This window comes from Hyperolius riggenbachi, chromosome 4, assembly GCF_040937935.1.
Source record: "Hyperolius riggenbachi isolate aHypRig1 chromosome 4, aHypRig1.pri, whole genome shotgun sequence".
NCBI lineage: Eukaryota > Metazoa > Chordata > Amphibia > Anura > Hyperoliidae > Hyperolius > Hyperolius riggenbachi.
In genome coordinates, this window is record NC_090649.1 from 372,094,998 (window position 1) to 372,120,178 (window position 25,181).

The 25,181-nt window shown below is 42.2% G+C and overlaps 1 protein-coding gene across 3 annotated transcripts in view; it reads right to left on the reverse strand.

The window, feature by feature from the left end:
- WTAP (WT1 associated protein) overlaps window positions 1–25,181 on the reverse strand; it is a 100,269-nt gene that overhangs the window by 5,852 nt on the left and 69,236 nt on the right. For all 3 annotated transcript variants that reach the window (XM_068232030.1, XM_068232032.1, XM_068232033.1), the window contains exon 7: window positions 3,204–3,358. In XM_068232030.1, coding sequence (XP_068088131.1) covers window positions 3,204–3,358 — 155 coding nt within the window. The remainder of the gene's footprint in view (window positions 1–3,203; window positions 3,359–25,181) is intronic.

The window sequence follows — 25,181 nt, forward strand, 5'->3', positions numbered from 1 at the left end:
GACCGGTTCCACAAAATTCGCCCCCTCATAGACCACCTGTCATCAAAATTTGCAGATGCTTATACCCCTGAACAGTCATTTTGAGACATTTGGTTTCCAGACTACTCACGGTTTTGGGCCTGTAAAATGCCAGGGCGGTATAGGAACCCCACAAGTGACCCCATTTTAGAAAAAAAAGACACCCCAAGGTATTATGTTAGGTGTATGACGAGTTCATAGAAGATTTAATTTTTTGTCAAAAGTTAGCGGAAATTAATTTTTATTGTTTTTTTTTTTCACAAAGTGTCATTTTTCACTAACTTGTGACAAAAAATAAAATCTTCTATGAACTCGCCATACACCTAACGGAATACCTTGGGGTGTCTTCTTTCTAAAATGGGGTCACTTGTGGGGTTCCTATACTGCCCTGGCATTTTAGGGGCCCTAAACCGCGAGGAGTAGTCTAGAAAACAAATGCTTCAAAATGACCTGTGAATAGGACGTTGGGCCCCTTAGCGCACCTAGGCTGCAAAAAAGTGTCACACATGTGGTACCGCCGTACTCAGGAAAAGTAGTATAATGTGTTTTGGGGTGTATTTTTACACATACCCATGCTGGGTGGGAGAAATTTCTATGTAAATGGACAATTGTGTGTAAAAAAAATCAAACAATTGTCATTTACAGAGATATTTCTCCCACTTAGCATGGGTATGTGTAAAAATACACCCCAAAACGCATTATACTACTTCTCCTGAGTACAGCGGTACCACATGTGTGGCACTTTTTTACACCCTAAGTACGCTAAGGGGCCCAAAGTCCAATGAGTACCTTTAGGATTTCACAGGTCATTTTGCGACATTTGGTTTCAAGACTACTCCTCACGGTTTAGGGCCCCTAAAATGCCAGGGCAGTATAGGAACCCCACAAATGACCCCATTCTAGAAAGAAGACACCCAAAGGTATTCCGTACGGAGTATGGTGAGTTCATAGAAGATTTTATTTTTTGTCACAAGTTAGCGGAAAATGACACTTTGTGAAAAAAAAACTATTAAAATCAATTTCCGCTAACTTGTGACAAAAAAATAAAAACTTCTATGAACTCACCATACTCCTAACGGAATACCTTGGGGTGTCTTCTTTCTAAAATGGGGTCATTAGTGGGGTTCCTATACTGCCCTGGCATTTTAGGGGCCCTAAACCGTGAGGAGTAGTCTTGAAACGAAATTTCTCAAAATGACCTGTGAAATCCTAAAGGTACTCATTGGACTTTGGGCCCTTTAGCGCAGTTAGGGTGCAAAAAAGTGCCACACATGTGGTATCGCCGTACTCAGGAGAAGTAGTATAATGTGTTTTGTGGTGTATTTTTACACATACCCATGCTGAGTGGGAGAAATATCTCTGTAAATGGACAATTGTGTGTAAAAAAAATTAACAAATTGTCATTTACAGAGATATTTCTCCCACCCAGCATGGGTATGTGTAAAAATACACCCCAAAACACATTATACTACTTCTCCTGAGTACGGCAATACCACATGTGTGGCACTTTTTTGCAGCCTAACTGCGCTAAGCGGTCCAAAGTCCAATGAGCACCTTTAGGCTTTACAGGGGTGCTTACAATTTAGCACCCCCCAAAATGTCAGGACAGTGAACACACCCCACAAATGATCCCATTTTGGAAAGTAGACCCTTCAAGGTATTCAGAGAGGGGCATGGTGAGTCCGTGGCAGATTTCATTTTTTTTTGTCGCAAGTTAGAAGAAATGGAAACTTTTTTTTTTTTTTTTTTCCTCACAAAGTGTCATTTTCCGCTTACTTGTGACAAAAAATAATATCTTCTATGAACTCACTATGCCTCTCAGTGAATACTTTGGGATGTCTTCTTTCCAAAATGGGGTCATTTGGGGGGTATTTATACTATCCTGGAATTCTAGCCCCTCATGAAACATGACAGGGGGTCAGAAAAGTCAGAGATGCTTGAAAATGGGAAAATTCACTTTTGGCACCATAGTTTGTAAACGCTATAACTTTTACCCAAACCAATAAATATACACTGAATGGGGTTTTTTTTTATCAAAAACATGTTTGTCCACATTTTTCGCGCTGCATGTATACAGAAATTTTACTTTATTTGAAAAATGTCAGCACAGAAAGTTAAAAAAATCATTTTTTTGCCAAAATTCATGTCTTTTTTGATGAATATAATAAAAAGTAAAAATCGCAGGAGCAATCAAATAGCATCAAAAGAAAGCTTTATTAGTGACAAGAAAAGGAGCCAAAATTCATTTAGGTGGTAGGTTGTATGAGCGAGCAATAAACCGTGAAAGCTGCAGTGGTCTGAATGGAAAAAAAGTGGCCGGTCCTTAAGGGGTAGAAAGCCCTAGGTCCTCAAGTGGTTAAGCATGACAGTCAGGGATCAAGCATTGTTTATTAGAGAATGAAGATGGCACCCTCTGTATTCCTCTCACAGGACCAATCTCTTGCGTGAGGGGTTAATGAGCATATTACGATGCATTTCTCTCAACACTAGTAAAGGAGCAACCCAGTCCGTACTGTACACACGGGGGGACCATTTTTTGGTGTGGAGCTCCTGGACCATAAACTGTTTTATGTTGTTTTTTTGGAGGTGAACTGAATTTGAAGACCTGATTGGAAGACCTTGTGTGGTTGCAATTTTATGGACTTCTCTTATGGTGGCCATACATGGTACAATTTTTTCATCCAATCTTACCAATTATATGTAGTATAATGCTGGGAGATAGTTATCAATCAAGCCGCTGATAGCATGATTGATAATTTCCAACATGTCCGATCGCTGCGCGGATCGATTCCCCGCTCGATACCCGCGGGCGGACAAAAGTGGAAATCGAGCGGACGATAAGGAAGCGTCCGCGTGGACGCAGCGGGAGTCGATCCGGCGGCTAATCGAGCTGCCGGATCTTACTGTGTATTCCCACCACTAGGGAACTGCCTAATTTATACTTTTAGTATATTCACTTAATTTACTCTTATACTACATAGAAATGGTAAGATTGGATGAAAAAATTGTACCATGTATGGCCACCATTAGTAGACTGTAAGGCAGCGCAAGGTTTTTCGTATGCATTCATTATCAGGAAAAAAGAACACGCACAGAAATATTATTCTCTAATAAATAGCTATTTAGCACAACAGTAGGTAGTAAATAACAGTAGGTGAATTAAGAAAATTGAACATGGTACTTACCATCCTGACTGCTTTTAAGCTCCTCGCTATATTTCTTCTGTAAAGCCAACTCTGCTTCAAGCTGAGCAATGCGACCCTGGGACAGCTGCCGCCCGAGCTCCTGATTCTCCTGGATAAGCATTCGACACTTCGCCATTAACTTCTTTCCTGTTTGGCTGTAAAGGAGAGTTCATTTTCAAAACATGGAGGTATTATCTCTATACACCTGCTGTATTAAGAAGAGGTTTCATAACACATTGTTTGCTGCTCAGCATACATGGGGTTACACTGGAGGAAAACGTTTCTATTAAAAAGAAATTGTAAAGTGATAAATGCCGGCACAACAAACCCCCAGTGTATGCAACACATTACAGGCAATACATACTGAGTTTAAAGAAAACCTGAACTGAAAATTAAAAAGTCAAAATAAGCATACACAAGTCATACTTACCTTCCATGCAGTCTACTCCTCAGTGTCTTTCTCCTCTCCCGCGTCCTGTTTGTTCACTGTGATCAAGGGAATTTTCCATCCTCCATTTTGAAAATGGCCATTACCCATAACCGCTTCCTGGTCAGCACACAGTTAAACTGTAACATCGCCCACTTGAGCCATAGGGAAACATGGACATTACCTGGTACATCCGTTTTCCTCTCAGCTATAACTGACAGCAACTGATATTTTATTGACAGCAACTGATAGATTTCAGATCTGACAAAATATTGTCAGAACTGTAAGAGATTATTGTCAGAAGAAAATGGTGAGCTTCTGAAAGGAATTGATGGCAAGGTAACTATGCAATGTTCATTTGAAGTTACCTCATGTGTTTATTTTAAATATGTTTACACAGTACAGGTTCTCTTTAAGTCAGCAGGGCCTTTTTCTCGGTCACCATTGGTCGTTTGAGTAATGAGAGTTTGTGATTTGCTCCTTTCATCTTTTCTACTACATTGTGTGGTATGTGGGAGCTTTTCAAATAAAAGATTATTGACCCAAAAATTGGGGAACGTCTCATAATAAAAAGTCTATTGTTTTTAAAGTAAAACTTAATAAGTCAGCTTTACACACAGGTGCCCACTCTGCTTGTGTTTTCTGTCACCTCATTCAGTTTGTATCCTCTCTCCCTGCTCAGAAGCCTTCATACTAGCATGAAGTGCTAGCACCTGCCACTCTTCCCAATTCTAACATTAGTGAATCTGTAAAGTCCCTTGCAGGACTGGTTTGGAGAAAGTACTTTTTTCCTCCCAATTTAGATGTCTTAAGTCATCTTATATCTGAGAACAACTGTAAATGGAGTATATTGAGGTAAACACCGCATTATTTGATGATTTGTTGATTTGATGTATTTTTGCGTATTTGCTACACTCAGCCCTGTTATGCCAAGCCCAATACCGGGCACGACCCAGTCGTGCTTGGCGAAAATAAAAGATTCTGATTATTGTCATATGGCTTCTACAACTACTTTACAGTTCATTTTCTGGCATGATTTAAAGAGTAACTGTAGTGAAAATAACAAACAGAATAGAATTTTAAAAAATTTAGTGTTTGCCCATTATAAAAGCTTTCCTCCTCAATTTACATTCTGAAATACATCACTGGTGGCGACAGCTTTACTGCTATCATTTGCATCTCTGCAGAAGGTTTTGTAGCGAGTTCCAAAGCCATTAAGAATACTACCTGGGCTCCCAGAAAGCTGTGGAAGAATTCAGTATATCTAAAAAGCCTAGGCTGTGACATCAAAGACAAACACTTATAAACACTTATATCACTGGGAGGGCAGGGCTACATACTAATATACAAAGTTTTTCTAATGCTGAAACCAGGATAGTGAACGTAAAAGTAGGTTTCCTGAATAATTTACTACATTCTACTATGAGTCACTACGATGCCCCTTTAAAGGTCATGTTTTGTCCAGTTTTAACGTCTAACGTCTTGTGACAAAGTGGTATAAGTGATTGCATTGGGGCAGAGTCAACCATACAAATAAAGATTAAAAAAAAAAAAGTTGGGTTTTCTTTATTTTGTGGGTAAAAGCAGGAACCTCTTCCAGTCTTATATTGCTGCACCATATTTTTTTGTTCCCAGGACATAAAGCCAATGATATCCCAGCACCAAGATGTGTAAGCCTTCACAATGAGAACACAAACATGGATAACCTGTCAATTTATAATCAACATGAGGTCTGGCTAAACACAGCCTTTATAAACCATGTGAAATGTGCACCGCCATAGCAAGACCAGCTCTGCTCAGGATGCAGAAACTACTGGTAGCTCTGTTACTAGCCTCTACAAAAAGTCAACCATAGTTCATTTTCATTTTTAGTGAAATCCTACATACCCGAAGTTATTTTTCCATTTTTCCTAACAATGGTAGATGGAAGAGTTAGACTATTGCGTTACTAGGTTAGCCCCAGATTTACATAAATAACCATACAGCTAACTACTCATGCCGTAAAGAGGTATTAGTGTACACCAAATTGTATATCACTACTGTGTTTGCAAAGAGGAAAATATTGAATATCCTGACCATTTTAGACATGCAGAGGGTGCTGCAAGTTGGAAAATAGTTTAGTGTTAAAACAGATAGTGTGCAGAATGGTATGTTTATACCATTTAACGGCAATATATGCAACTGAAATCTTTATGTGAAAGGGATTATTAGCTAAAGTATATACGTTTCTATCCAGCCTAAATTTGATTCACTTTCAGTTCTGGGTCACAGCACAGCAAGGATAAGTAAATATATCTGAATGAGTTTAACAGTTCATAAGATTATTACATACGCTGTATAGCAAAAACCTGCCATGATTGTCATTTTTTCCTCACAGCTGCTTCAGGAAATATTGTAAATAGCTTGTTTATCTAACACCATTCTGATCCTGAACAATTCGGCCTGCTGGAGGCCCACATAGAAGAAGGCAATGCTAAAAACCCAGCATCTGGATCAGACTAAACCTTGTATACACTTTAAATTAGGATTGGTCAATTACTGACCAATTTTACCAAGTCCATTAAGTACGAGGGAATACCTACACAATCTGAGGCTTCTTGTGGTTCTTACCTAACATTTCAGGGTAAATGACCAATTCTATTAAGCTGACCAACATACACCACGCTAGATTACTCATTTCTATTATTTTAGCAAATAAAATCGCACACAGCATGTTGCACTTCCTTTGTATTTACTACTACATATCTATATATTGCTGTATATTGGTACGTAACCACACCCTCCAGTGATGCTTTAGCCTAGGCTATGAGGTCACAGCATTTTGTGTGTTTCCGCCATTTACATCCCACAGTGATGCATCCAGCCAGCAGTAAAGAGGTTGTCACCAGGGAAAAATGTAAGAATGAAAGAAAGAACACTTTATAAAGGTCGGGAATCTGCATTAACCACTTGAGGACCGCAGTGTTAAACCCCCCTAAAGACCAGGCAATTTTTTCCCTAATTAACCACTGCAGCTTTAAGGCCAAGCCGCATGGCTGCACAACACAGCACACGAGTGATCCCCCCCCCAACAGAGCTCTGTTGGTGGGGTCTGATCGCTCCAAAGTTGCTTCAGCCTATGACAGCCGATCACTGCCCAGCCTATGGAGGGGACAGCCGTGGCACACAGCTGTCCCCAGTACAGCGCTGCTGCCGATCGCAGCGCTGTACATGTAAATAGACGGTGATTACGCCGTCTAACAGTCTCCCGAGCGGTAATAGCCGCTCGGGAGACTGAAGGCGGGGTGGAGCTCCACCCCCCGAGGAGACGCACGCGATCTCCTTCAGTAGCCGGCTCAAGGACCTGACGCCAATTGGCGTTAGGCGGTCCTGGGGCTGCCGCCGCGGCCATGCTCATTGGCGTGGAGCAGTTGTAGAGTAGTTAAATGCTTCCATCCACGTGAATGGGAACGTTTGTACCAGGCCTTTACGGCGTTTGCAAGAACGCAGCGTTCCGATCCCGATTTTCACTGGCGTTCGAGGCGACCCTGATGGCGGATGGTTAACCGCCACGGGCAAGTCCACCTGTGGGGACGAAAAACGCAGACTGCAATTGAAAGCCACACAAAGGCCACCAAGACGCTAACGAACGCGATGAAATCAAACCTACCTGAAACCCAGCAGTTCGAGAGGGAACTGTCCACCCAATTACGTCAGCAGAATTTCCACATGAGGTTCTTTGCTGAGTCCCCCAAACTAGACTAGCGCAGAATTTCATGCCCATGATAGGTATTCAACTACTGCATTTTTTCAAATTACTTATGTGCCTCAGTTGACTTATTGTGCTGTGGTAGTCATAGATACAGGTTTTTCCACTTAATTTTCAATCATCAATGAGCACATTGCTATTCATGTGGTAAGGTGGTGCGCATTCTCTTTTGGTAAATAAATCTGCATTACATCACTCACTGTTCAATGGGTTTGTGACAAGACATGGTCCTTGAGATTCAAGTAATTCTAACTTGCATTAAAATTTATTGCAATGGCTGGAGCCAGTAACTCCAGAGTGGCCTACTGAGAGCACCCTTGATGCTTTTAGTCTTACAGGAGAAAAGTAATATTCATATATTAACATTTCATTTGTATGAAGCTTGGAACTGGGCCAAACACACTGGTGAATTTAGAATGGTTTAGCCACAGTACAATATGCATTAGGCCTGAGACCCACTAGAAAGAATAAAGCACCATCACAATCACTAGCGATTTGTGATAGCGCTTTGCAAGCGATTTTTGGAGCGATTTCCCTGCTCCTATACAATTCATTAGAATGGAAACACTACCAAAAATGCTGCATGTCCTGCAACTGCGATTTCCCCAATCGCTCTAGTAGAAACTGTCCCATCCATTTACATTGGCAGAGTGTTTAGGGCAATCGCTAGCGATATAAAACGCTCCAAAAAATACACTTGTGGGTTCCAGCCTTTAGAGTTCCGTGCAAGCTGGATTAGCATCTCACTGACCATCTGTATTGCTGACATAGGTACAATTATGCCATTTTCCTGGCTAAACAGTGTGTGTCAAAGTCAGCTTAACAGAGTTGAGAAATTTTTACCTACAGAGGCTTCCTGTCCAACTCCGTTCCAGTGCTGGGACCCCAAAATTGCCACAGAGTTCCACCACACTGCGCATGCGCAGACAGCTTGTGTCTGGCTAGTAGCATGGAACCAGCACTCAGTGGTAAAAGTGCAGTGCAAGCAGACCTTTGTCTACAGGCTTGTGGGGTCTCAGCATTAGAAAAGTGAGGAGGGCGGTGACGAGGTAAGCCTCTGAAGGACCCAGTGGTTTCCTTCTTCTGAAGTACCCAAATTGGGCAGTCTTTTTCCTCTTCAGGATTACTTTAAGCAAACACCCCTAACATATCTTATGTCAAACAAGCCATTCTGAAACGTTCCACTGGAGGCAACTAGCATATAAAGGCAGTCATTGTGGTCACATGACCACTCTTCAGCCATCTGGATGTTCAATGTCCGCTGCGTAATATGTTGGCGCTTTATAAATACAATAAATAAATATATGTCCAACACCCTGGGAGTCTTGGGGCAGGCCTGATAAACTTTAGCAATGTAATTTGCTCACAGTGGGCCGTATGCAATTCACTTTTTCACCTGAGCTTTCTCCTAGGTGAAATTTTTAAACTTGTCAATAAAATGCCTTTTAAGCTGCCAGCAATCAGGGAAATACTCAAAATAATTTTGATAGCACTTTTTAACCTACTTTTTGGTACTTTTTTTAGTTGAAAAGTGCTGGAGAGTTATTTTAAATAGAAGATGAAACCTTATCTCCTAGATGAAAACCCCAATGATCACAGGGTCAGGAGCCAATGAAATCGGCTCCTCACCAGCTTACGGAGCTTACGGAGCTCTGCTGCCATAGCGACGGCAAGGCGAGTGGGCTGCAGTGACGTGACGGCAGCGTGTGCCGCAGAGATTGAAATCTATGCCCGGGCAGGGTTAACAGGTCCCAAATAGACTATACATTTCAATCAGCAAGGTCCGGAAGCTGTCAACTGTATAAAAGTGGAAGAACAAAAACAACCCATGAAGGGCAGAGTATAATAATAATCCTAACATTCGTATAGCGCCTTTCTCCTGTCGGACTCAAGAGCCGCAGCCACTGGGATGTGCTCAAGATGCCACCCTGCAGTGATAGGATGTCTTGCCTTGAACTCCTTACTAAATAGGTACTGACCATTGCCAGGATTTGAACCCTGGTCTCCGATGTCAAAGTGTCCTTAAAGAAAAACTCCAACCAAGAATTGAACTTTATCCCAATTAGTAGCTGATACCCCCTTTTACATGAGAAATGTATTCCTTTTCACAAACAGACCATCAGGGGACGCTGTATGGTTGATATTGTGGTGAAATCCCTCCCACAAGAAAAGTATGTACTCTTGTCAGTTTCCTGTCTGTGAACCTTGCTGCATTGTCGGAATAGCTGTTTACAGCTGTTTCCAACTGCCAAAAAATCATGCAGCAGCTACATCACCTGCCAGCAGTAAAAATGTCACCATGTAATAAATTTCAGAATGTAAATCATGGATTTAAAAGATTTTACAATGGGCAAACACTGACTAAATAATTTATACATTATTATTGTAAAAATGAAACACTATTATTTTCACTGGAGTTCCTCTTTAACCAGTACACTATCCAGCCACTAGTCTAGGTTTCACAATTGCAGTTCCTCGTCTACTTAGCAGGGAGCTTCTATCCATACCAACTATTATTTTGCATTTATATTCTGTTCCTTAAACTCTCATAACTTACTGCGTTTTATTTTACTTTAAGAATTCCATGAAAAAATTAAAATCGTTTCACACAAAAGAAAAGGCAGATTGTGACTTGAAATGACCAGTGAGCTGCTAATTTTTTTTAGCGCTACTGATTTTAAAAGCTCTTGCTAATGTAATGCTATGGGTGATTTTTTTTTTATATAAAAACATTGTTTAAGTGAGAAAACGCACATAGAATGACATTAGCAAAAGCTTTTAAAATCACAACTGCTTAGAAAAAGCTCTTAAGCGTGAACCAGTCCTTAGAATTTAGCAAATGCAAATCAGCAGCAAGATCATTTGATTGGTATAATTTTGAGTGAAACAAACTGCAAGAAAATTTGTTTCGGACTGAAAAATTAGCAGTTCACTGATCATCTTTTTAGCTGTAGCAAAGCAGATGGCTGTGTGCTGAGCCAAAATTAAGAAACTGGTATTCAAGGTTTGTTATTGTGATCAACCACTTAAAGAGACTCCGTAACAAAAATTGCATCCTGTTTTTTATCATCCTACAAGTTCCAAAAGCTATTCTAATGTGTTCTGGCTTACTGCAGCACGTTCTACTATTACCATCTCTGTAATAAATCAACTTATCGCTCTCTTGTCAGACTTGTCAGCCTGTGTCTGGAAGGCTGCCAAGTTCTTCAGTGTTGTTCTGTGATGCATCTCCCCCTTCCAGACCCCTCTATGCACACTGCCTGTGTGTTGTTTAGATTAGGGCAGCTTCTCTCTGCTCTATTATCTTTTACAAGCTGGATAGATCCTCCTCTGAGCTGGCTGGGCTTTCACATACTGAGGAATTACATACAGGCACAGCTGTCTGCACTCTGCAAGAAGAAACAGCCTGACACTTCAGTGGAAGATAGCTGCAGGGGGAAAGAAACACACAAATGATCTCTTGAGATTCAAAAGGAAGGCTGTATACAGCCTGCTTATGTATGGATGTATTTTCTATGTGTGGACATGCTGTACATCAACCTACTTCCTGTTTTGGTGGCCATTTTGTTTGTTTATAAACAAACTTTTTAAAACTGTTTTTAACCACTTTTAATGCGGCGAGGAGTGGCAAAATTGTGACAGAGGGTAATAGGAGATGTCCCCTAACGCACTGGTATGTTTACTTTTGTGCGATTTTAACAATACAGATTCTCTTTAAGCCTAACTGGACGAAAATTTTCATCCAGTTAGGCTGCGCACACTCCTGCTGGTCGCGTGCGCTCCCGCGGCCCCCCGTGCGCGCCCCCGCTGCTGGCCGCTAGCCCACCGATCAGTGAAAGGGATTATAAATCCCTTTCGCTGATCGCCCCCCCCCCCCCCCCCCCCCGGAGAAAAGCCGACAGCGTCTCTTCAGACGCTGCGGCTTTTCTGAGCTCTGGTCTCCTTTCTTCTGCCTGGGAGCAAAATCGATCGCTCCCAGGACTTTTTGATTGTGGCCATCTTGTGGCCAAATAGCTAACTACACCAAAAACACTTAACACTGAATAAAATACATTTACAATTCCCTGTTTACCTCCCATACCAAAAAATGCCCACATACAAGTTTAAATAATAAAAAAAAAAAATTACAATAATAAAAAAAACAAAAAACAAATAGTTACCTAAGGGTCTGAACTTTTTAAATATGCATGTAAAAGGAGTATATCAATATGATTTAATAAATTATGGGCTTCTAAATAGTGATGGACGCAAATTGAAAAAATGCTCCTTTATTTCCAAATAAAATATTGTCGCCATACATTGTGATAGGGTCATAATTTTAACGGTGTAATACCCGGGGCATATGGGCAAATACAATACGTGAGTTTTAATTATGGAGGCATGTATTTTAAAACTATAATGGCTGAAAACTGAGAAATAATGAATTTTTTCCGTTTTTTTCTTATTCTTCCTGTTAAAATGCATTTACAGTAAAGTGTCTCTTAGCAAAATGTACCACCCACAGAAAGCCTAATTGGTGGCGGAAAAAAACAAGATATAGATCAATTCATTGTGATGAGTAGTGATAAAGTTATTGGCAAATGAATGGGAGGTGAAAGTTGCTCGGATGTAAAAAAAAATTTCAACCCTTCGGGCTTAAGTGGTTAAGCTGAGAAAAACCTAAAATCATCCCATGCCAAACAAAGAGCAAGGTTCAAAATTTTAGTTCTAAGGCTGCATTTCCACTTGTGCGGTGCGAATCGCCGCGGTAAAAATTCGCATGCGGGTGCGAAATTCGCATGCGGGTCCATGCGAATTTTCATGCGAATTCGCATGGATGACGATGTATCCGAATTTAACCATGGCAGTGCTGGTGTGCTTTTCCATTGTTTCTATGCGAATTCGCATGAAAATTCGCATACCTAAACCTCATGCGAATTTCCCATTAAATACATTGTATGCGATTCGCATAGCGGTATGTGAATTCTGATGGCTCTGCCATGCGAATTTTTTCTGCACAGAAAACCGCAAAGGAATCCTGACAAGTGGAAACAGTCCCATTCACTTGTATTGCTATGCGAATTTGCATGCGAAAAACGCATGCGAATTCGCGATAGTGGAAATGAGCCCTCAGACATTCCCTCTACATTTCACTGGTCAAATTCCAAGCTGTAGAGGTTTGCATCAACTAAGCATCATTAGCATTTCATTAATCAACTCAACCTTGGCAATCCTAGCCAACAATCTACAGTAACACATCATGAGCACATCACCATTGCTTCAAAATGCATCTCAGCATTTGAGAGTGTTGTGATAAGATGCACCACAATAACAGTATATATGTTACGCCCAGAACCCGAAGTCTGGCAACTTCGGGTTCTGGCCGGTCAAAACTAGAAGTGGCTGTCACACTGCTGGCAGCACCCAAAATGAAAGGATTCCTGGTGGCTCAGTACGGTTATGGCTCTGGCTCCTCCCCTTGCCAGTCTCCTATTGATAGCTGGGGGCACACGCAATGCAGAGCTGTTCGTCGCAGAGCGGGTGCTGGCAGAAGCAATGTGTGTAGTGTTCCCGCTCTGCTTGCCTGCCGCAACGAACGACTCTGGCTCCGTGTGTCCCTGGCTGGCGGCAAAGTGTGGTTGAACTGGGCTGCTGCTCTTCAGCAGAGAGCGGAGCTGTCAATAAGAGAACGGCAAGGGGAGAAGCCAAAGCCGTAACAGAGTACTGAGCCGCCAGGAATCATTTCATTTCAGGTGCTGGATGCAGTGTGACGGCCACTTCTAGCTTTGACCAGCCAGAACCCGAAGTGGCCAGACTTCGGGTTCTGGCCGTAACATATAAATGTAGCACAAATCTAGTGCTAATTTGTAAATGTTTGACACTCTTCTCCTGGCTTGTAAGTGACCACAGGAAAAAATGCTGAAAGGTTCATGAAAGAGTAGTGGCACCATCAGTCTACCATATAAAGTAGCCTGCAGTGGAGAATTTGGTATGTAAGTAAATTCTCCTGGATTTTATTTAACGAAAAATTCTCACCGTAAATATTTGCATGTAGGTGCAATCATAACACTTATTTCAGCAAACTTTCTCTGGTTTTGTCAAACCTAGAGTACCTGAAGTGGCTTGACAGGATGAGATAAACGTATTTATAGTTCTGCTCTTACTTAGAACTAGTGCTCCTTCTTTCCTACTGTAAATTCACAGTGTACACGTTGCATTCATGTGAACATAATGTGTGCGAACTGCAATGGACGCTGCACGGTTTATACCATACATGTACGTTCAAAGACTGCATGCAATGAATTAGAGTAGCACGATCCGTTGTATTGCAGAGATGTGAACTTGCCCATAGAATTGTATAGGCAGTGAATTAGTTTGTAATGCAAAGGATGAAGTGTGATTGCATTTTTAGAATTCAAGGTTCTGACCCAGTTCCTCTACAGTGTGACTATAGAAACTATAGCAACTGTCACTGAGAACAAGTTAGACCTGAAACCATGTGTGGCTTAAGGTCAGTACACACAAAGGAATCAGGACTCAATCCTTTCTGTGTACTGAAAGCACCCCAAAAGCTCCCCATAGTGAAACTGCCCTCAGAGTTCAGTTTTCTGATGCACTTCGTGGAGTAACCATAACTGTACTTAAAGAGGAACTCCAGTGAAGATAATGTAGTAAAAAAAGTGCTTCATTTTTACCATAATTATGTATAAATGATTTAGTCAGTGTTTGCTCATTGTAAAATCTTTCCTCTCCCCAATTTACATTCTGACATTTATTACATGGTGACATTGTTACTGTGGGCAGGTTATGTAGCTGCTCCTAGCTGTTTTGGCTGTTACAGACAGCTGTAAACAGCCATTTCCTGTCTGTGAACATTGTTACATTGTAGCAGTTTGCCCAGAGTACCGCGGTCCCAGAGCTTCTTGTGGGAGGGGTTTCAGCACAAAATCAGTCATACAGCGCCCCCTGATGGTCTGTTTGTGAAATGCATTATATTTCTCATGTAAAAGGGGGCATCAGCTACTGATTGGGATAAAGTTCAATTCTAGGTTGGAGTTTCTCTTTAAATACAGAACTACAGTTATGATGTAAGATTTTTGTACATAGGCTTAATATAACTTTCATGCACAAAAACAGTTATGATCATCAGTAGCAGTTCCCATTATTGGAGAGATGTGCTTTGCTAAAGGGCAGTAGTGAGTGCAGCTACAGAAAACCAGGTGCCCTTAAAGGGAAGGTCCAAGCAAAATAAAAAAAATTGAGTTTCACTTACCTGGGGCTTCTACCAGCCCTATGCAGCCATCCTGTGCCCTCGTAGTTACTCACTGCTGCTCCAGTCCCCATTTTTACGCATTGAACCAGTAACGCGTAAAAATGTATGTGTTAATGTTCCTGCACTAGCGGGAATGCGTAAAAATGTACGCAATGCGGCCCGCCGACCTCCGAGGTCGGCAAGCTGCCAGCCGGGGACTGGAGCAGCAGTAAGAGACTACGAGGGCACAGGATGGCTGCATGGGGCTGGTAGAAGCCCCAGCTAAGTGAAACTAATTTTTTTATTTTGCTTGGACCTTCCCTTTAAAACTATAGACCTGAAAAAAGTGATACAACTACTACATTTCTCTTGTAATAGTGTCTCACAATAGCGTGCAAGCAAGTAGGCCTGTCAACATTGTTGTACAGAGCCTTGCCAGCTACATGTTGACACGTGTCTACAAAGGCCAGTCAGTGATGTCTCCCTACGACAGTGATCTGCAAACTTGGCTCTCCAGCTAAGGAACTATAAGTCCCACAACGCACTGCAGGAGTCTGACAGCCACAGTCATGATTCTTAAAGGCAAATGCATTGTGGGACTTGTAGTTCCTTAACAGCTGGAGAGCCAAGTTTGCAGATTACTGCCCTACGGGATCGGGTTCTGATCCTATGACAGACAAAATCAGGAGGTGTGTATGCACCTCAAGTCTGCTGCTGTCTCAGAGGTGTTCAACTGTCACATCACCCAAAATTGGCTACAATATACTAAGATCATGCTAGCATTAAAAAGGCAAGTGTAAAAATGTTAAGCGTTCACTAAAGAAGCCTGCCTAATTAACATGAAGTGAAAAGCTTTCACAGTGAACATTTTATCTTATCCCCTTAAGTTATTAAATCTATAGTTATTCTTACATGCAGTAGATAGGGAGGGGAGGAGCACATTCAAGCAGGATGTAGCTCCATGCCTCCTATGCCAGCCTGCAGCAGGATCCTGCATTTGGCGGTGAGAGTGTGTGTGCGGAAAGAGAAGCTGTATTGTGGGGTGTGTTACACTTGATGTCTCTGAGAGTCACTTTTTAAAGGAGACAGCTCAGAATCCTCCATTTTACATTTCAGTCTCTAGTAACACTCCACTTAAGGACAACTAAGCTAAGGACAGGTGATAATTCCTCACACACTTTAGTTATCATTTGCATTCCTCTTTGTGAATTAACATCCTGTCTTTAAGTTAAGGATTCAATTAAGGATTTACTAGTTAACTTCAGGAATCACTCCTTAACTCAAGGACAGATTCCTTAGGATTGCAAGAGATAAATTGCTTAGTGAATACTAAATATTTTATCACAATGGTTATATCAGTAAAAACTGCTCAGAATTCTTAAAGTGTACCTGATAGGTTTAAAAGTTGTGTATTTATATTTACCCATGAGGTGGGTAAATCACTGGAAATCTGGCCAGTTGTGCTCTTCAGCTCTTGCACAGCCTGGCCGTGCGTGCACCCAAGAGCGTTCTGCACAAAACAGCGCCACCAGCCAGATTAGTGGAAAAGATCGTGGGAGACTTCATCAGCCGGAGAGGGTAGCGAGTGAGCCCACACACCTCATGGGGTTGGAGGAATTCCCAGGCAAGTATAAAAACACTACTTTTAAAACATATCCGGTTTCCTTTAATGAATTGTGGCCATTGTCTAGCCAGCTCTTTATTGTAAGCTGAACCACTCAGCTCATTACTTTATCCACTCATGTGATTAGACTGATTAATGAATTATTGCGATCTCAGAAAGTGCAATGAGAAAGGCTAAAACTTGAACTTTACAGGAAATATCTACATTTATATCTCTGCAACCTATGTATATTTGAAGGTAGCTTAAAAACTGCATGTCAAATAAAAGGTCAATAGAGACCGTGAGCAATAATGTGGGGTGAGCTATAAAAGCAATGTATTGCTGCTTTACAAATAGGCCTTTCAGTGTGCATTATGCTGGGTACACACTTTACAATTTTCCGCTCGACAGATGGATCAGATAGATAATATCCGAAATGTCCGATATTCCTTCCGATCGATTCTGCGCTCGATTTATCATAGAAGTGAATGGAAATAGATAAGAAAAACGAGCTAAGATAAAAGAATCGAGCACAGAATCAAGTGCATGATCGAGCGGAAAAACGTAATTTGTGTACCTAGCATTAGGTATACACCTTTGCTCTAAAACAGGAGAAGCTTTCAAGCAGACTCCATTCCTATCCCAGACCAGCAGTGTTTTATCTTCCATGGAGAGGGTGAGCAAGCAAGTGCCTTGCTGCAGGCACTTCAAAGGAGGTGTCTGCAAACATAAAAACCGTTGAGTGAAAGGGATTCATCCCAATGGATAGTCAGGTCAATGATGTCAGAAACTGTACAAGCTTCATATTTTACTTGAATTTTAAACTAGAAATATATCAACTTTTTTGGCTGGTAAGGAGTGTGCTTGGTACTCTGCATTTTCTACACATTGTGAAATACTACAGGGCACTTTGTTTGATCACTACAAACTTTAGGGGATTCTCTTGACCTTTTTAAAAACTAAAACTGACACTTACGCCGACACTCTCCGCCGGCACAGGTGTAATTATTCGTCTAACTAGACGAATAGAAGTGCGGCTGCACGGCAGTGGCTGCACGCGTGCTCGCTCCCGCGCTTACTGCACAGGCACAGTACAGGAAAACTTCATACTACGCAGTAATCTCCCACAGAGGTGCGTGAGCGAGCACGCGCGCAGCCGCATTTCTATTCGTCTAGTTAAACGAATAATTACACCGGTGCCGGCAGCAGGGACCGGCGCATCAAAAGAGGACGGCGCGGGACATTCCAGCTGCAGGAGGCCGATAGAAGCTTGGGATCATTAAGCTTTTGAAAACCAATAACGGATAATGGATTGTTTTAACAGCTAATATACCAAATTAACAGCCTAAACGTCATCACTTCAGGAAAATTCAAAACAATAACGGTACCTCTGAAGCCTAAACTGAGGCCTTGTAATATGGTTAAGAACAGCCCCATTTTTTAAAAGTTGTATCATGTGCTCATTCACACTATGGCCCTTATTCAGATTGATTTTCCTTCAATAAAGAAAAAGTACTGTCAAAATACTAAGACCATTTTCTTGCTTGCTGGTGGCTTAAAAAGTGAATTGCATATGTGCGGCACTGGCAATTATGAGACACTGCACATTGAGTGCAATACACATGATATTATGAGAGTCCATTGACTCATGTTACTGTTCAGAGTACAGTTGAGCACTCCCATGCAATGTGTTAGAGTGTCTGGGGACATTTCATTGGACGGCGCATGTAATTTCCAGCTATATTGTATTGCAGCCGCCGACATGCTGTGCGTCGGGAAAAGAGTGCACAAAATCATGTTTGTGCATTCATTGTGTAATGTAAATGAGCTCTGGTACATTAGGGACTCATAATATACTTTTGTAACATTCTTAGAGATCAAGAAACAACTGTGCACATATAGCCCTTAGCGATGGTCAATGAGATTCTGATCATTCTGGCTTGCATGCAAATTTAATGCACAATATATTCAGGGTGGAATTGATCCAAATCAATAGGAAGTGCATTTAAAGGGAACCAAAGGTGAGAGGGATATGGAGGCTGCTAAATTTCCTTTTAACCTGCTGAGCGGTCTGGACGAGCTCAGCTCGTCCAACACCGCCAGAGGCTGCCGCTCAGGCCCTGCTGGGCCGATTTTCGTCAAATAAAAAGCAGCACACGCAGCCGGCACTTTGCCAGCCGCGTGTGCTGCCTGATCGCCGCCGCTCTGCGGCGATCCGCCGCGAGCAGCGGCGAAAGAGGGTCCCCCCAGCCGCCTGAGCCCAGCGTAGCCGGAACAAAAAGTTCCGGCCAGCGCTAAGGGCTGGATCGGAGGCGGCTGACGTCAGGACGTCGGCTGACGTCCATGACGTCACTCCGCTCGTCGCTATGGCGACGATGTAAACAAAACAAGGAAGGCCGCTCATTGCGGCCTTCCTTGTTTATTCTGGGCGCCGGAGGCGATCGGAAGAACGTCTCCGGAGCGCCCTCTAGTGGGCTTTCATGCAGCCAACTTTCAGTTGGCTGCATGAAATAGTTTTTTTTTTATTTAAAAAAACCCTCCCGCAGCCACCCTGGCGATTTAATCAGAACGCCAGGGTGGTTAAACAATACCAATTGCCTGGCTGTCCTGCTGATCCTGTGTCTCTAATACCTTTGGCCCCAGACCCTGAACAAGCATGCAGCAGATCACGTACACCGACTGGATTAGCCATATGCTTGTTCTGGAGTTTTGAACCAGACACTACTAATGCCAGACTAAAAAGGCTGCCAGGCAACTGGCATGGTTTACAAGGAAATAAATATGGCAGCCTCCATATCACACTGAGTTCGGGTTCCCTTTAACTGGCTCATTCCAAAGCTGCATACAATTTGCATGCAAGCTGGAATTATTGTGTCATTTAAAATCTTTAGTTGCCATAAGCATCCACAGTTCAACAGGCATTAGATTACATTCATTCTATTCCAAAGCTCCAAAATGATACATCTTCAGAGTTATGTCCGTTTATGCCCAATAGAATGAATGCACTCATGCAAAGGCCCTTTGATCTACTGGGTATGTGCGGACCTGTAGCAAACAACTTCACACTCACTTTTGCTAAATTTAAATTTTGAAATGTGCAAAAAACTCTTGTAGCATCAATCCACACATTGCATGTGAATTCTCATTGACTTTAAAGGGAACCTTAACTGAGAGGGATATGGATGTTTCCTTTCAAACACCACCAGTTGCTGGTCAGTCCTGCTGATCTCTTTGGCTGCAGTAGTGGCTGAATCACAGACCTAAAACAAGCATGCAGCTAATCCAGTCTGACTTCAGTCAGAGCACCTGATCTGCATGCGTGTTGAGGGGCTGTGGCTAAAAGTATGAGACACACAGAATTAGCAGGAGTCATGCAACTGCTATCATTTTAAAAGGAAAAATCCATATCGATCTCAGTTTAGGTTCCCTTTAATTAGCTGCAGTAAAGAAAAAAAAAAGTGCAAAATTTCACATACGAACACGAATTTAAACACACAAAAAATCTATGAGAAAAGATGGTGCATTTTTCACATTGATATCGGTCAGCCCTGCTTTACTCATGCATGCCCAAACCAGATGTACTTGCTGGCAACACAGCTAGAAGCAAGGTTGGAAGAAACCCATTCACAGCTCTACCAGGACCCTTGGACCATTCTGAGGCGTTTAAATATTGCTTTAGGTGTACTTCATGGAAAAATGTGGCTGAACATTATATATACTAAAATAACTTTGTGTGCGGCCACCTTTACTGTGCAGATTTTATACATATAGTATGGAACTGCCCAAAGATTGAGCACTATTGGAAACTAGTACAAGGAGAGATGCAGAAAATCTTTCAAATGAATATACTAATTTTACCCCAGACTCTCCTCTTAGGCATTTTGGCAGAGGACTTATCCACTCATGAATTACTGGCTTTTCGGTCCCTAATAGCATATGCATAAAAATTGATTATACTTCGAGAACCTGCAACAAAAAAACAAAACAAAAACCCTTTGGGGCAGTGATGGCCAACATTGGCACTCCAGCTGTGGTGAAACTACAAGTCCCATGAAGCATTGCAATACCCTGACAGCTCTAAGCATAACTCAGGGAGGCAGAGGCATGATGGGATTTGTAGTTTCGTCACAGTTGGAGTGCCAAGGTTGGCTCTGGGGGATACTTGCCTTGGGAGGGGGAAGCCTCAGTGTCCCAGTAAGGCATCCCTGTCCTCTGTAGTTTAAGGGAATCCAGAGCTGGCCCCTCCAAAACCTCCTCGACAAGATATTGACCTACCGCAATCCTGCGCAGGCACAGTAACGGCTCTTTGTTTGGGCTAAGGTGGAAATGGCCGAACCCGATCATATCCGCTCCACTACGCAGTCGCAAGTCCTTTGCGCCTGCATTGCAGAGCGGATACGATAGAGCTTGGCCATTTCCACCTCAGCCTGAACGAAGAGCCGCTACGCGCCGGATCGCGGTAGGTAAATATTTACCTCGCTACTGCCCGGGAGGAGGGGGGGGGGGGGGCGGTCGCAGTGCTGGATTGCCAGGACGGAAGACGACGGGGGAAGACTAGTTAGAATCAAGAGGCTTCCCCCTCCCAAATTAAGTATTTACCAGAAGGGATTTTTTTTACCGTTACAGGTTTGGCATATGTCACAAGGGAAATGATCCTAATTACAAGCGTAAACAAAAAGCAAAGGTCATAACCCTCCCCCCCCCCCCCCCCCAAAAAAAAATACCAGGTCTGGAGGTGTTTTTTTTTTTTTAATAAACTGGAGGTTACTGATTAACTAATTGATGCATAGTACTAATTTCTTGGGCCACGAGAAGACGCTTGCTCGGGGTGGTTGTAGATGGATCAAGGAACTGTTTTTATTGGTTAACTGTTGTCGTATTCAGAACAAATAATGTTAAAGGGAATCTGAAGAGAAAATAAACTCACGATATAATCATTTGTATGTGTATTACAGCTAAGAAATAGAACAGTAGCAGCATAGATCTTGTTTCCAGTACAGGAAGAATTAAGAAACTTCATCTATCTATCTATCTATAAAAAAAAAAAAGCCAATTTCCGTCATGTCCAATATTTCTGGTTTATTTCTCATAGAAGTGAATGGAAATTGATAAGATAAGAGAAATGAGTGGAAAACCAATCGGACGGAAAATCGACAGGAAAAAAAAAGCATTGGGTGTACCTAGCATTATAGTTTAAAATACAAAGTGTGGCTTGTAATTGAAAATATTAGAGAATTAAAGGTTATATAAAATAAAAACTATATATCTAAGAATTAAAATATGATACTATTTTCTTTGCTACTAAAATTCTATTAAATATAATTACTACACATACAAATCCTTACATCAGAAGTTTTTTTTTCACTTCAGTGTCACTTTAAAATTCTTTCACTACTACTCTGCATAGTTTGGACATCTGTTCAGAATATGGTTGTGGCTTTGTTATGCCGCTTATTGTATTGTGCCCTTTTCAAAAAAAATTCAACAAAAAGTATTCTTGAAAAAAAAATCAAATAAAATCGTAACGAGAGTTAGTGGTTTGTTAGCCCAATCACACCTTCACCCACCCTGGTCACTCCGCCCAGTAAATTCAAAGCCTGACCTCTACACTAGTGGTCCAGGTAGGGAAAAGGGGGGGCAGGGGGTGTTTGGATGCCTCTGATTGGTCAAGAGACTTCAGGATTCTCCTTCTGGCTGTGCTCCCATCATGTTCAAGCGCATCCATACTGGTATTTGTGAGCAAAGTCCATCCATGGCAAGCAGAATGAAGTGCTTGTGCATGGAGGAAAAAAGCGGTGCATGAGTGTCTGTGTTACTAAAGCTTGTGCCCAGTACTGATGGGCTTGTCCAAGGCAAGTGCGTGGCCATGAGAAACCTATAAAACTCCGGAGGCAACTGTACACACCTAGGCCGTGTTTAGTGTAGACCGTGTATTCACCATAAGGCAGGGATCACACTTGTGAAAATCTGCAGCATTTTGCCAAATAAGGAGCAATCTATCATGCATGGCATGAAAAAAAAAATACAGATACAACATGCTAGTGCATGTAGTCTTTTCCGCAGAGGGCATACGTTTTCTGAATTCACTAGCTGCAATAATAAAAACCTGCATGCCGATACGCACCAAAATGCTTGGTGCGGCCCCTTCTTCAGGGTTTGTGAACACATTCATATAGCTCTATAAACACAGGTGGTTGTGTAGTGTTGTTCTGTTGCAATGCTGATCCCATTCAGGACTCTGAAGGGGGCAGAGTACTGCACTGCGAGCAGAAATGTACATCCATACATGTTCTTATTCAACAATGCTGTCTCAATGCATCATACACTAATTCGTGTTGCTGAACTGGGCACAGCAAAATGAACAAGTGAACGCAAACCCTACTAAAGTCTAAAGTAGTCAGCTCAGTCTGTCAAGAGGTTTTGTGGCTAAAGCTATATCCAGTACATGACTGCTGGGAAATAAGGAAAATAAAAAAAATATTCCCTCAATACACCAATTTTAGTACTGGTTTATGAGTTTAAAGAAGAACTCTACCCACCGCCATTTGGTAGGATAGAGGGAAGCAAAAATAGCCATGTCTGCTGTTCCATTCTCCAAAGATAAAAGTACCCCAACAATTGTGTACTCTGGCTCCACACACCATTTAATTGAATAACTAAAGGCTGCCAAAGACCTCAGTAGCCTATAGCTCAAACAGATCTACTGGAAGCAGGAAACCTAAGGGCCCTTTTCCACCAATCGCTACGGTTTGCTTTTTAACATAGGTATCGCTGTAGGTCATTTCCACTACCGCGATTCGTTTTTTATGGGAATGCGCGGCAGAGCGATATTTGCCGCGATTTTGCTATGCAGTGCATAGCATAGCAAAATCGCGGCCGCAAACGTCGGGGAATCGACGGTAATTGCGATTCAGCAATCGCTAGCGTTCAGCGTGAACGCTAGCGACTGCTAGTGGAAAAGGGCCCTAAAGGTGGGTGCATCCATGAAGAAAAGGGGTCAATGTGAACATATTTGGATAGCGGCCCTATTGACTACAGAAGGAATAGCTTCCTGATAAAGTACAGAAGAGTCTAACTCAACCTTCCCACCAACAAGCAAAACAAAAGCAGCACTGGCAACATCACACAGAAAAGCTTCCTCCTGCTCACTTAGGAAATTGATGCCTTTATTCAGAAAGAACAAATCAACAGGAAATAAAACATTTCAAGTGGGTCCAATTGTAGTTACCAGCTACTAAACTGCACAAATGTACTGTGTCCAAAAGTTAACAGTAAAGGTTTCAGCTTCAAAATGTACCACAACAGGTATATTTCAGTGTAAAACAAACTACTACCCTTTAAAACATGCAGTAAGAGCCACATAAGTCAGCCACAAAACACAAGGGCAGACAAAATATTTACATATGAATGGACCTTAATAGGAACTTTGCACAAACATATTTAAACTTAAACAAACCTTTGCCTTATGCTGGGCATACATGGCTTGATTTTGCCGCTCGATCATTTTGCCGCTCGATTCCGCAGTCAATTCCCTTATCTTGCGCTCGTTTTTCTTATCTTTTTCCATTCACTTCAATCCGGAATAGAGCGGTGAAACGATCGGGCGGGAGATCAGACATGTCGGAAATTATCTATCGAGCCATCTTAATGGCTCAAAATCGAGCCGTGTATTCCCAGCATAATGCATTGTGCCACTGGTTGACGTAATGCATGCCAGAGACACACAATGCATGCCAGGAGATTTAGTTCCCATTAATGTAATTGCATCTCATGGCTGGGAGATGTAACCACATCAATTAACTCCATCTCCTGGCATGTACTGAGCGTCCTTATCAAGCACTGCTGCCAACAGGGGCACAGGACATCACTGTGGGAACTTCAAGATGGAGACTCACATAAAGACAGGGAGTGGAGAGCTATAGATCAGCCCCCGTAAGCAAATACACACTCTACATATAATGCCTGGGACACACTGGGAGCACTTTTGCAGCACTTGCCGATCAGCAAAGAGCTACACCAGTGGATCCTTAAGGGGTCATCTCACACGCAGTGTTGCAATCATAAAGCGAAAGCAAATTCCTGCTTGTAGTAGCCAATTCACAATCGGGACGGGAATTGCTTTGAAATTAAGGCTCTTCCACGATTCAGCATACTGCAGGCGCTTTGCTGCAAAGAGCTCTTAGTGGGTCCCAGGCCTTAATCGTATTGGTAAAAGGTTTTAATTTTCTATATTAAATATTAATATCCCTTCCCCACCGCAAAAAAAAACAAAAAAAAAACACTAACCTCTAACCTGCCTTATAGAGGGGCAATTTTCTCCCATCCCACAATGGAATACTAAACATTCATGCTCTTCAGACCTCTCTGTCAGAAATCTAAAGTTTACCTTGATAAGCTAAGTGTTCTGTATTTAAAGGGGCACTTAAGTCTCTGTAAAAAAAAAAAAAAAACAGTTTTACTCACCTGGGGCTTCCAGCAGCCCCCTGCAGCTGTATTGTGCCCACATAGACTTCATCAGATGCGCCTGGCCCCGCCGGCAGACACTTCCGGTTTTGGTGACAGGAGCCGACAGGCCGGGAACGCGAGTGATTCTTCGGGTTCCCGGCCACAATAGCGCCCTCTATGCTGCTATAGCATATTATAGCATATAGCAGCATAGAGGGTGCTATTGTGGCCGGGCGTTCCAGGCCTGTTGGCTCCTGTCACCGAAACCGGAAGTGGTTACCGGCAGGGCCAGGAGCATCTGATGAAGTCTGCATGGGCACATTACAGCTGCAGGGGGCTGCTGGAACTCTTTTTTTTTTTTTACAAAGACTTAAGTGTCCCTTTAAGTATAAGCAATACCTATTACCAATATTAACATTTACGACTGCAAATACTCCATACAAAAATTACTATTCTGAACTGAAAAATTACAGAGTTACAAATAACACAGATGACCGACTCTACCCTTTGAAAACCCAAGTAAT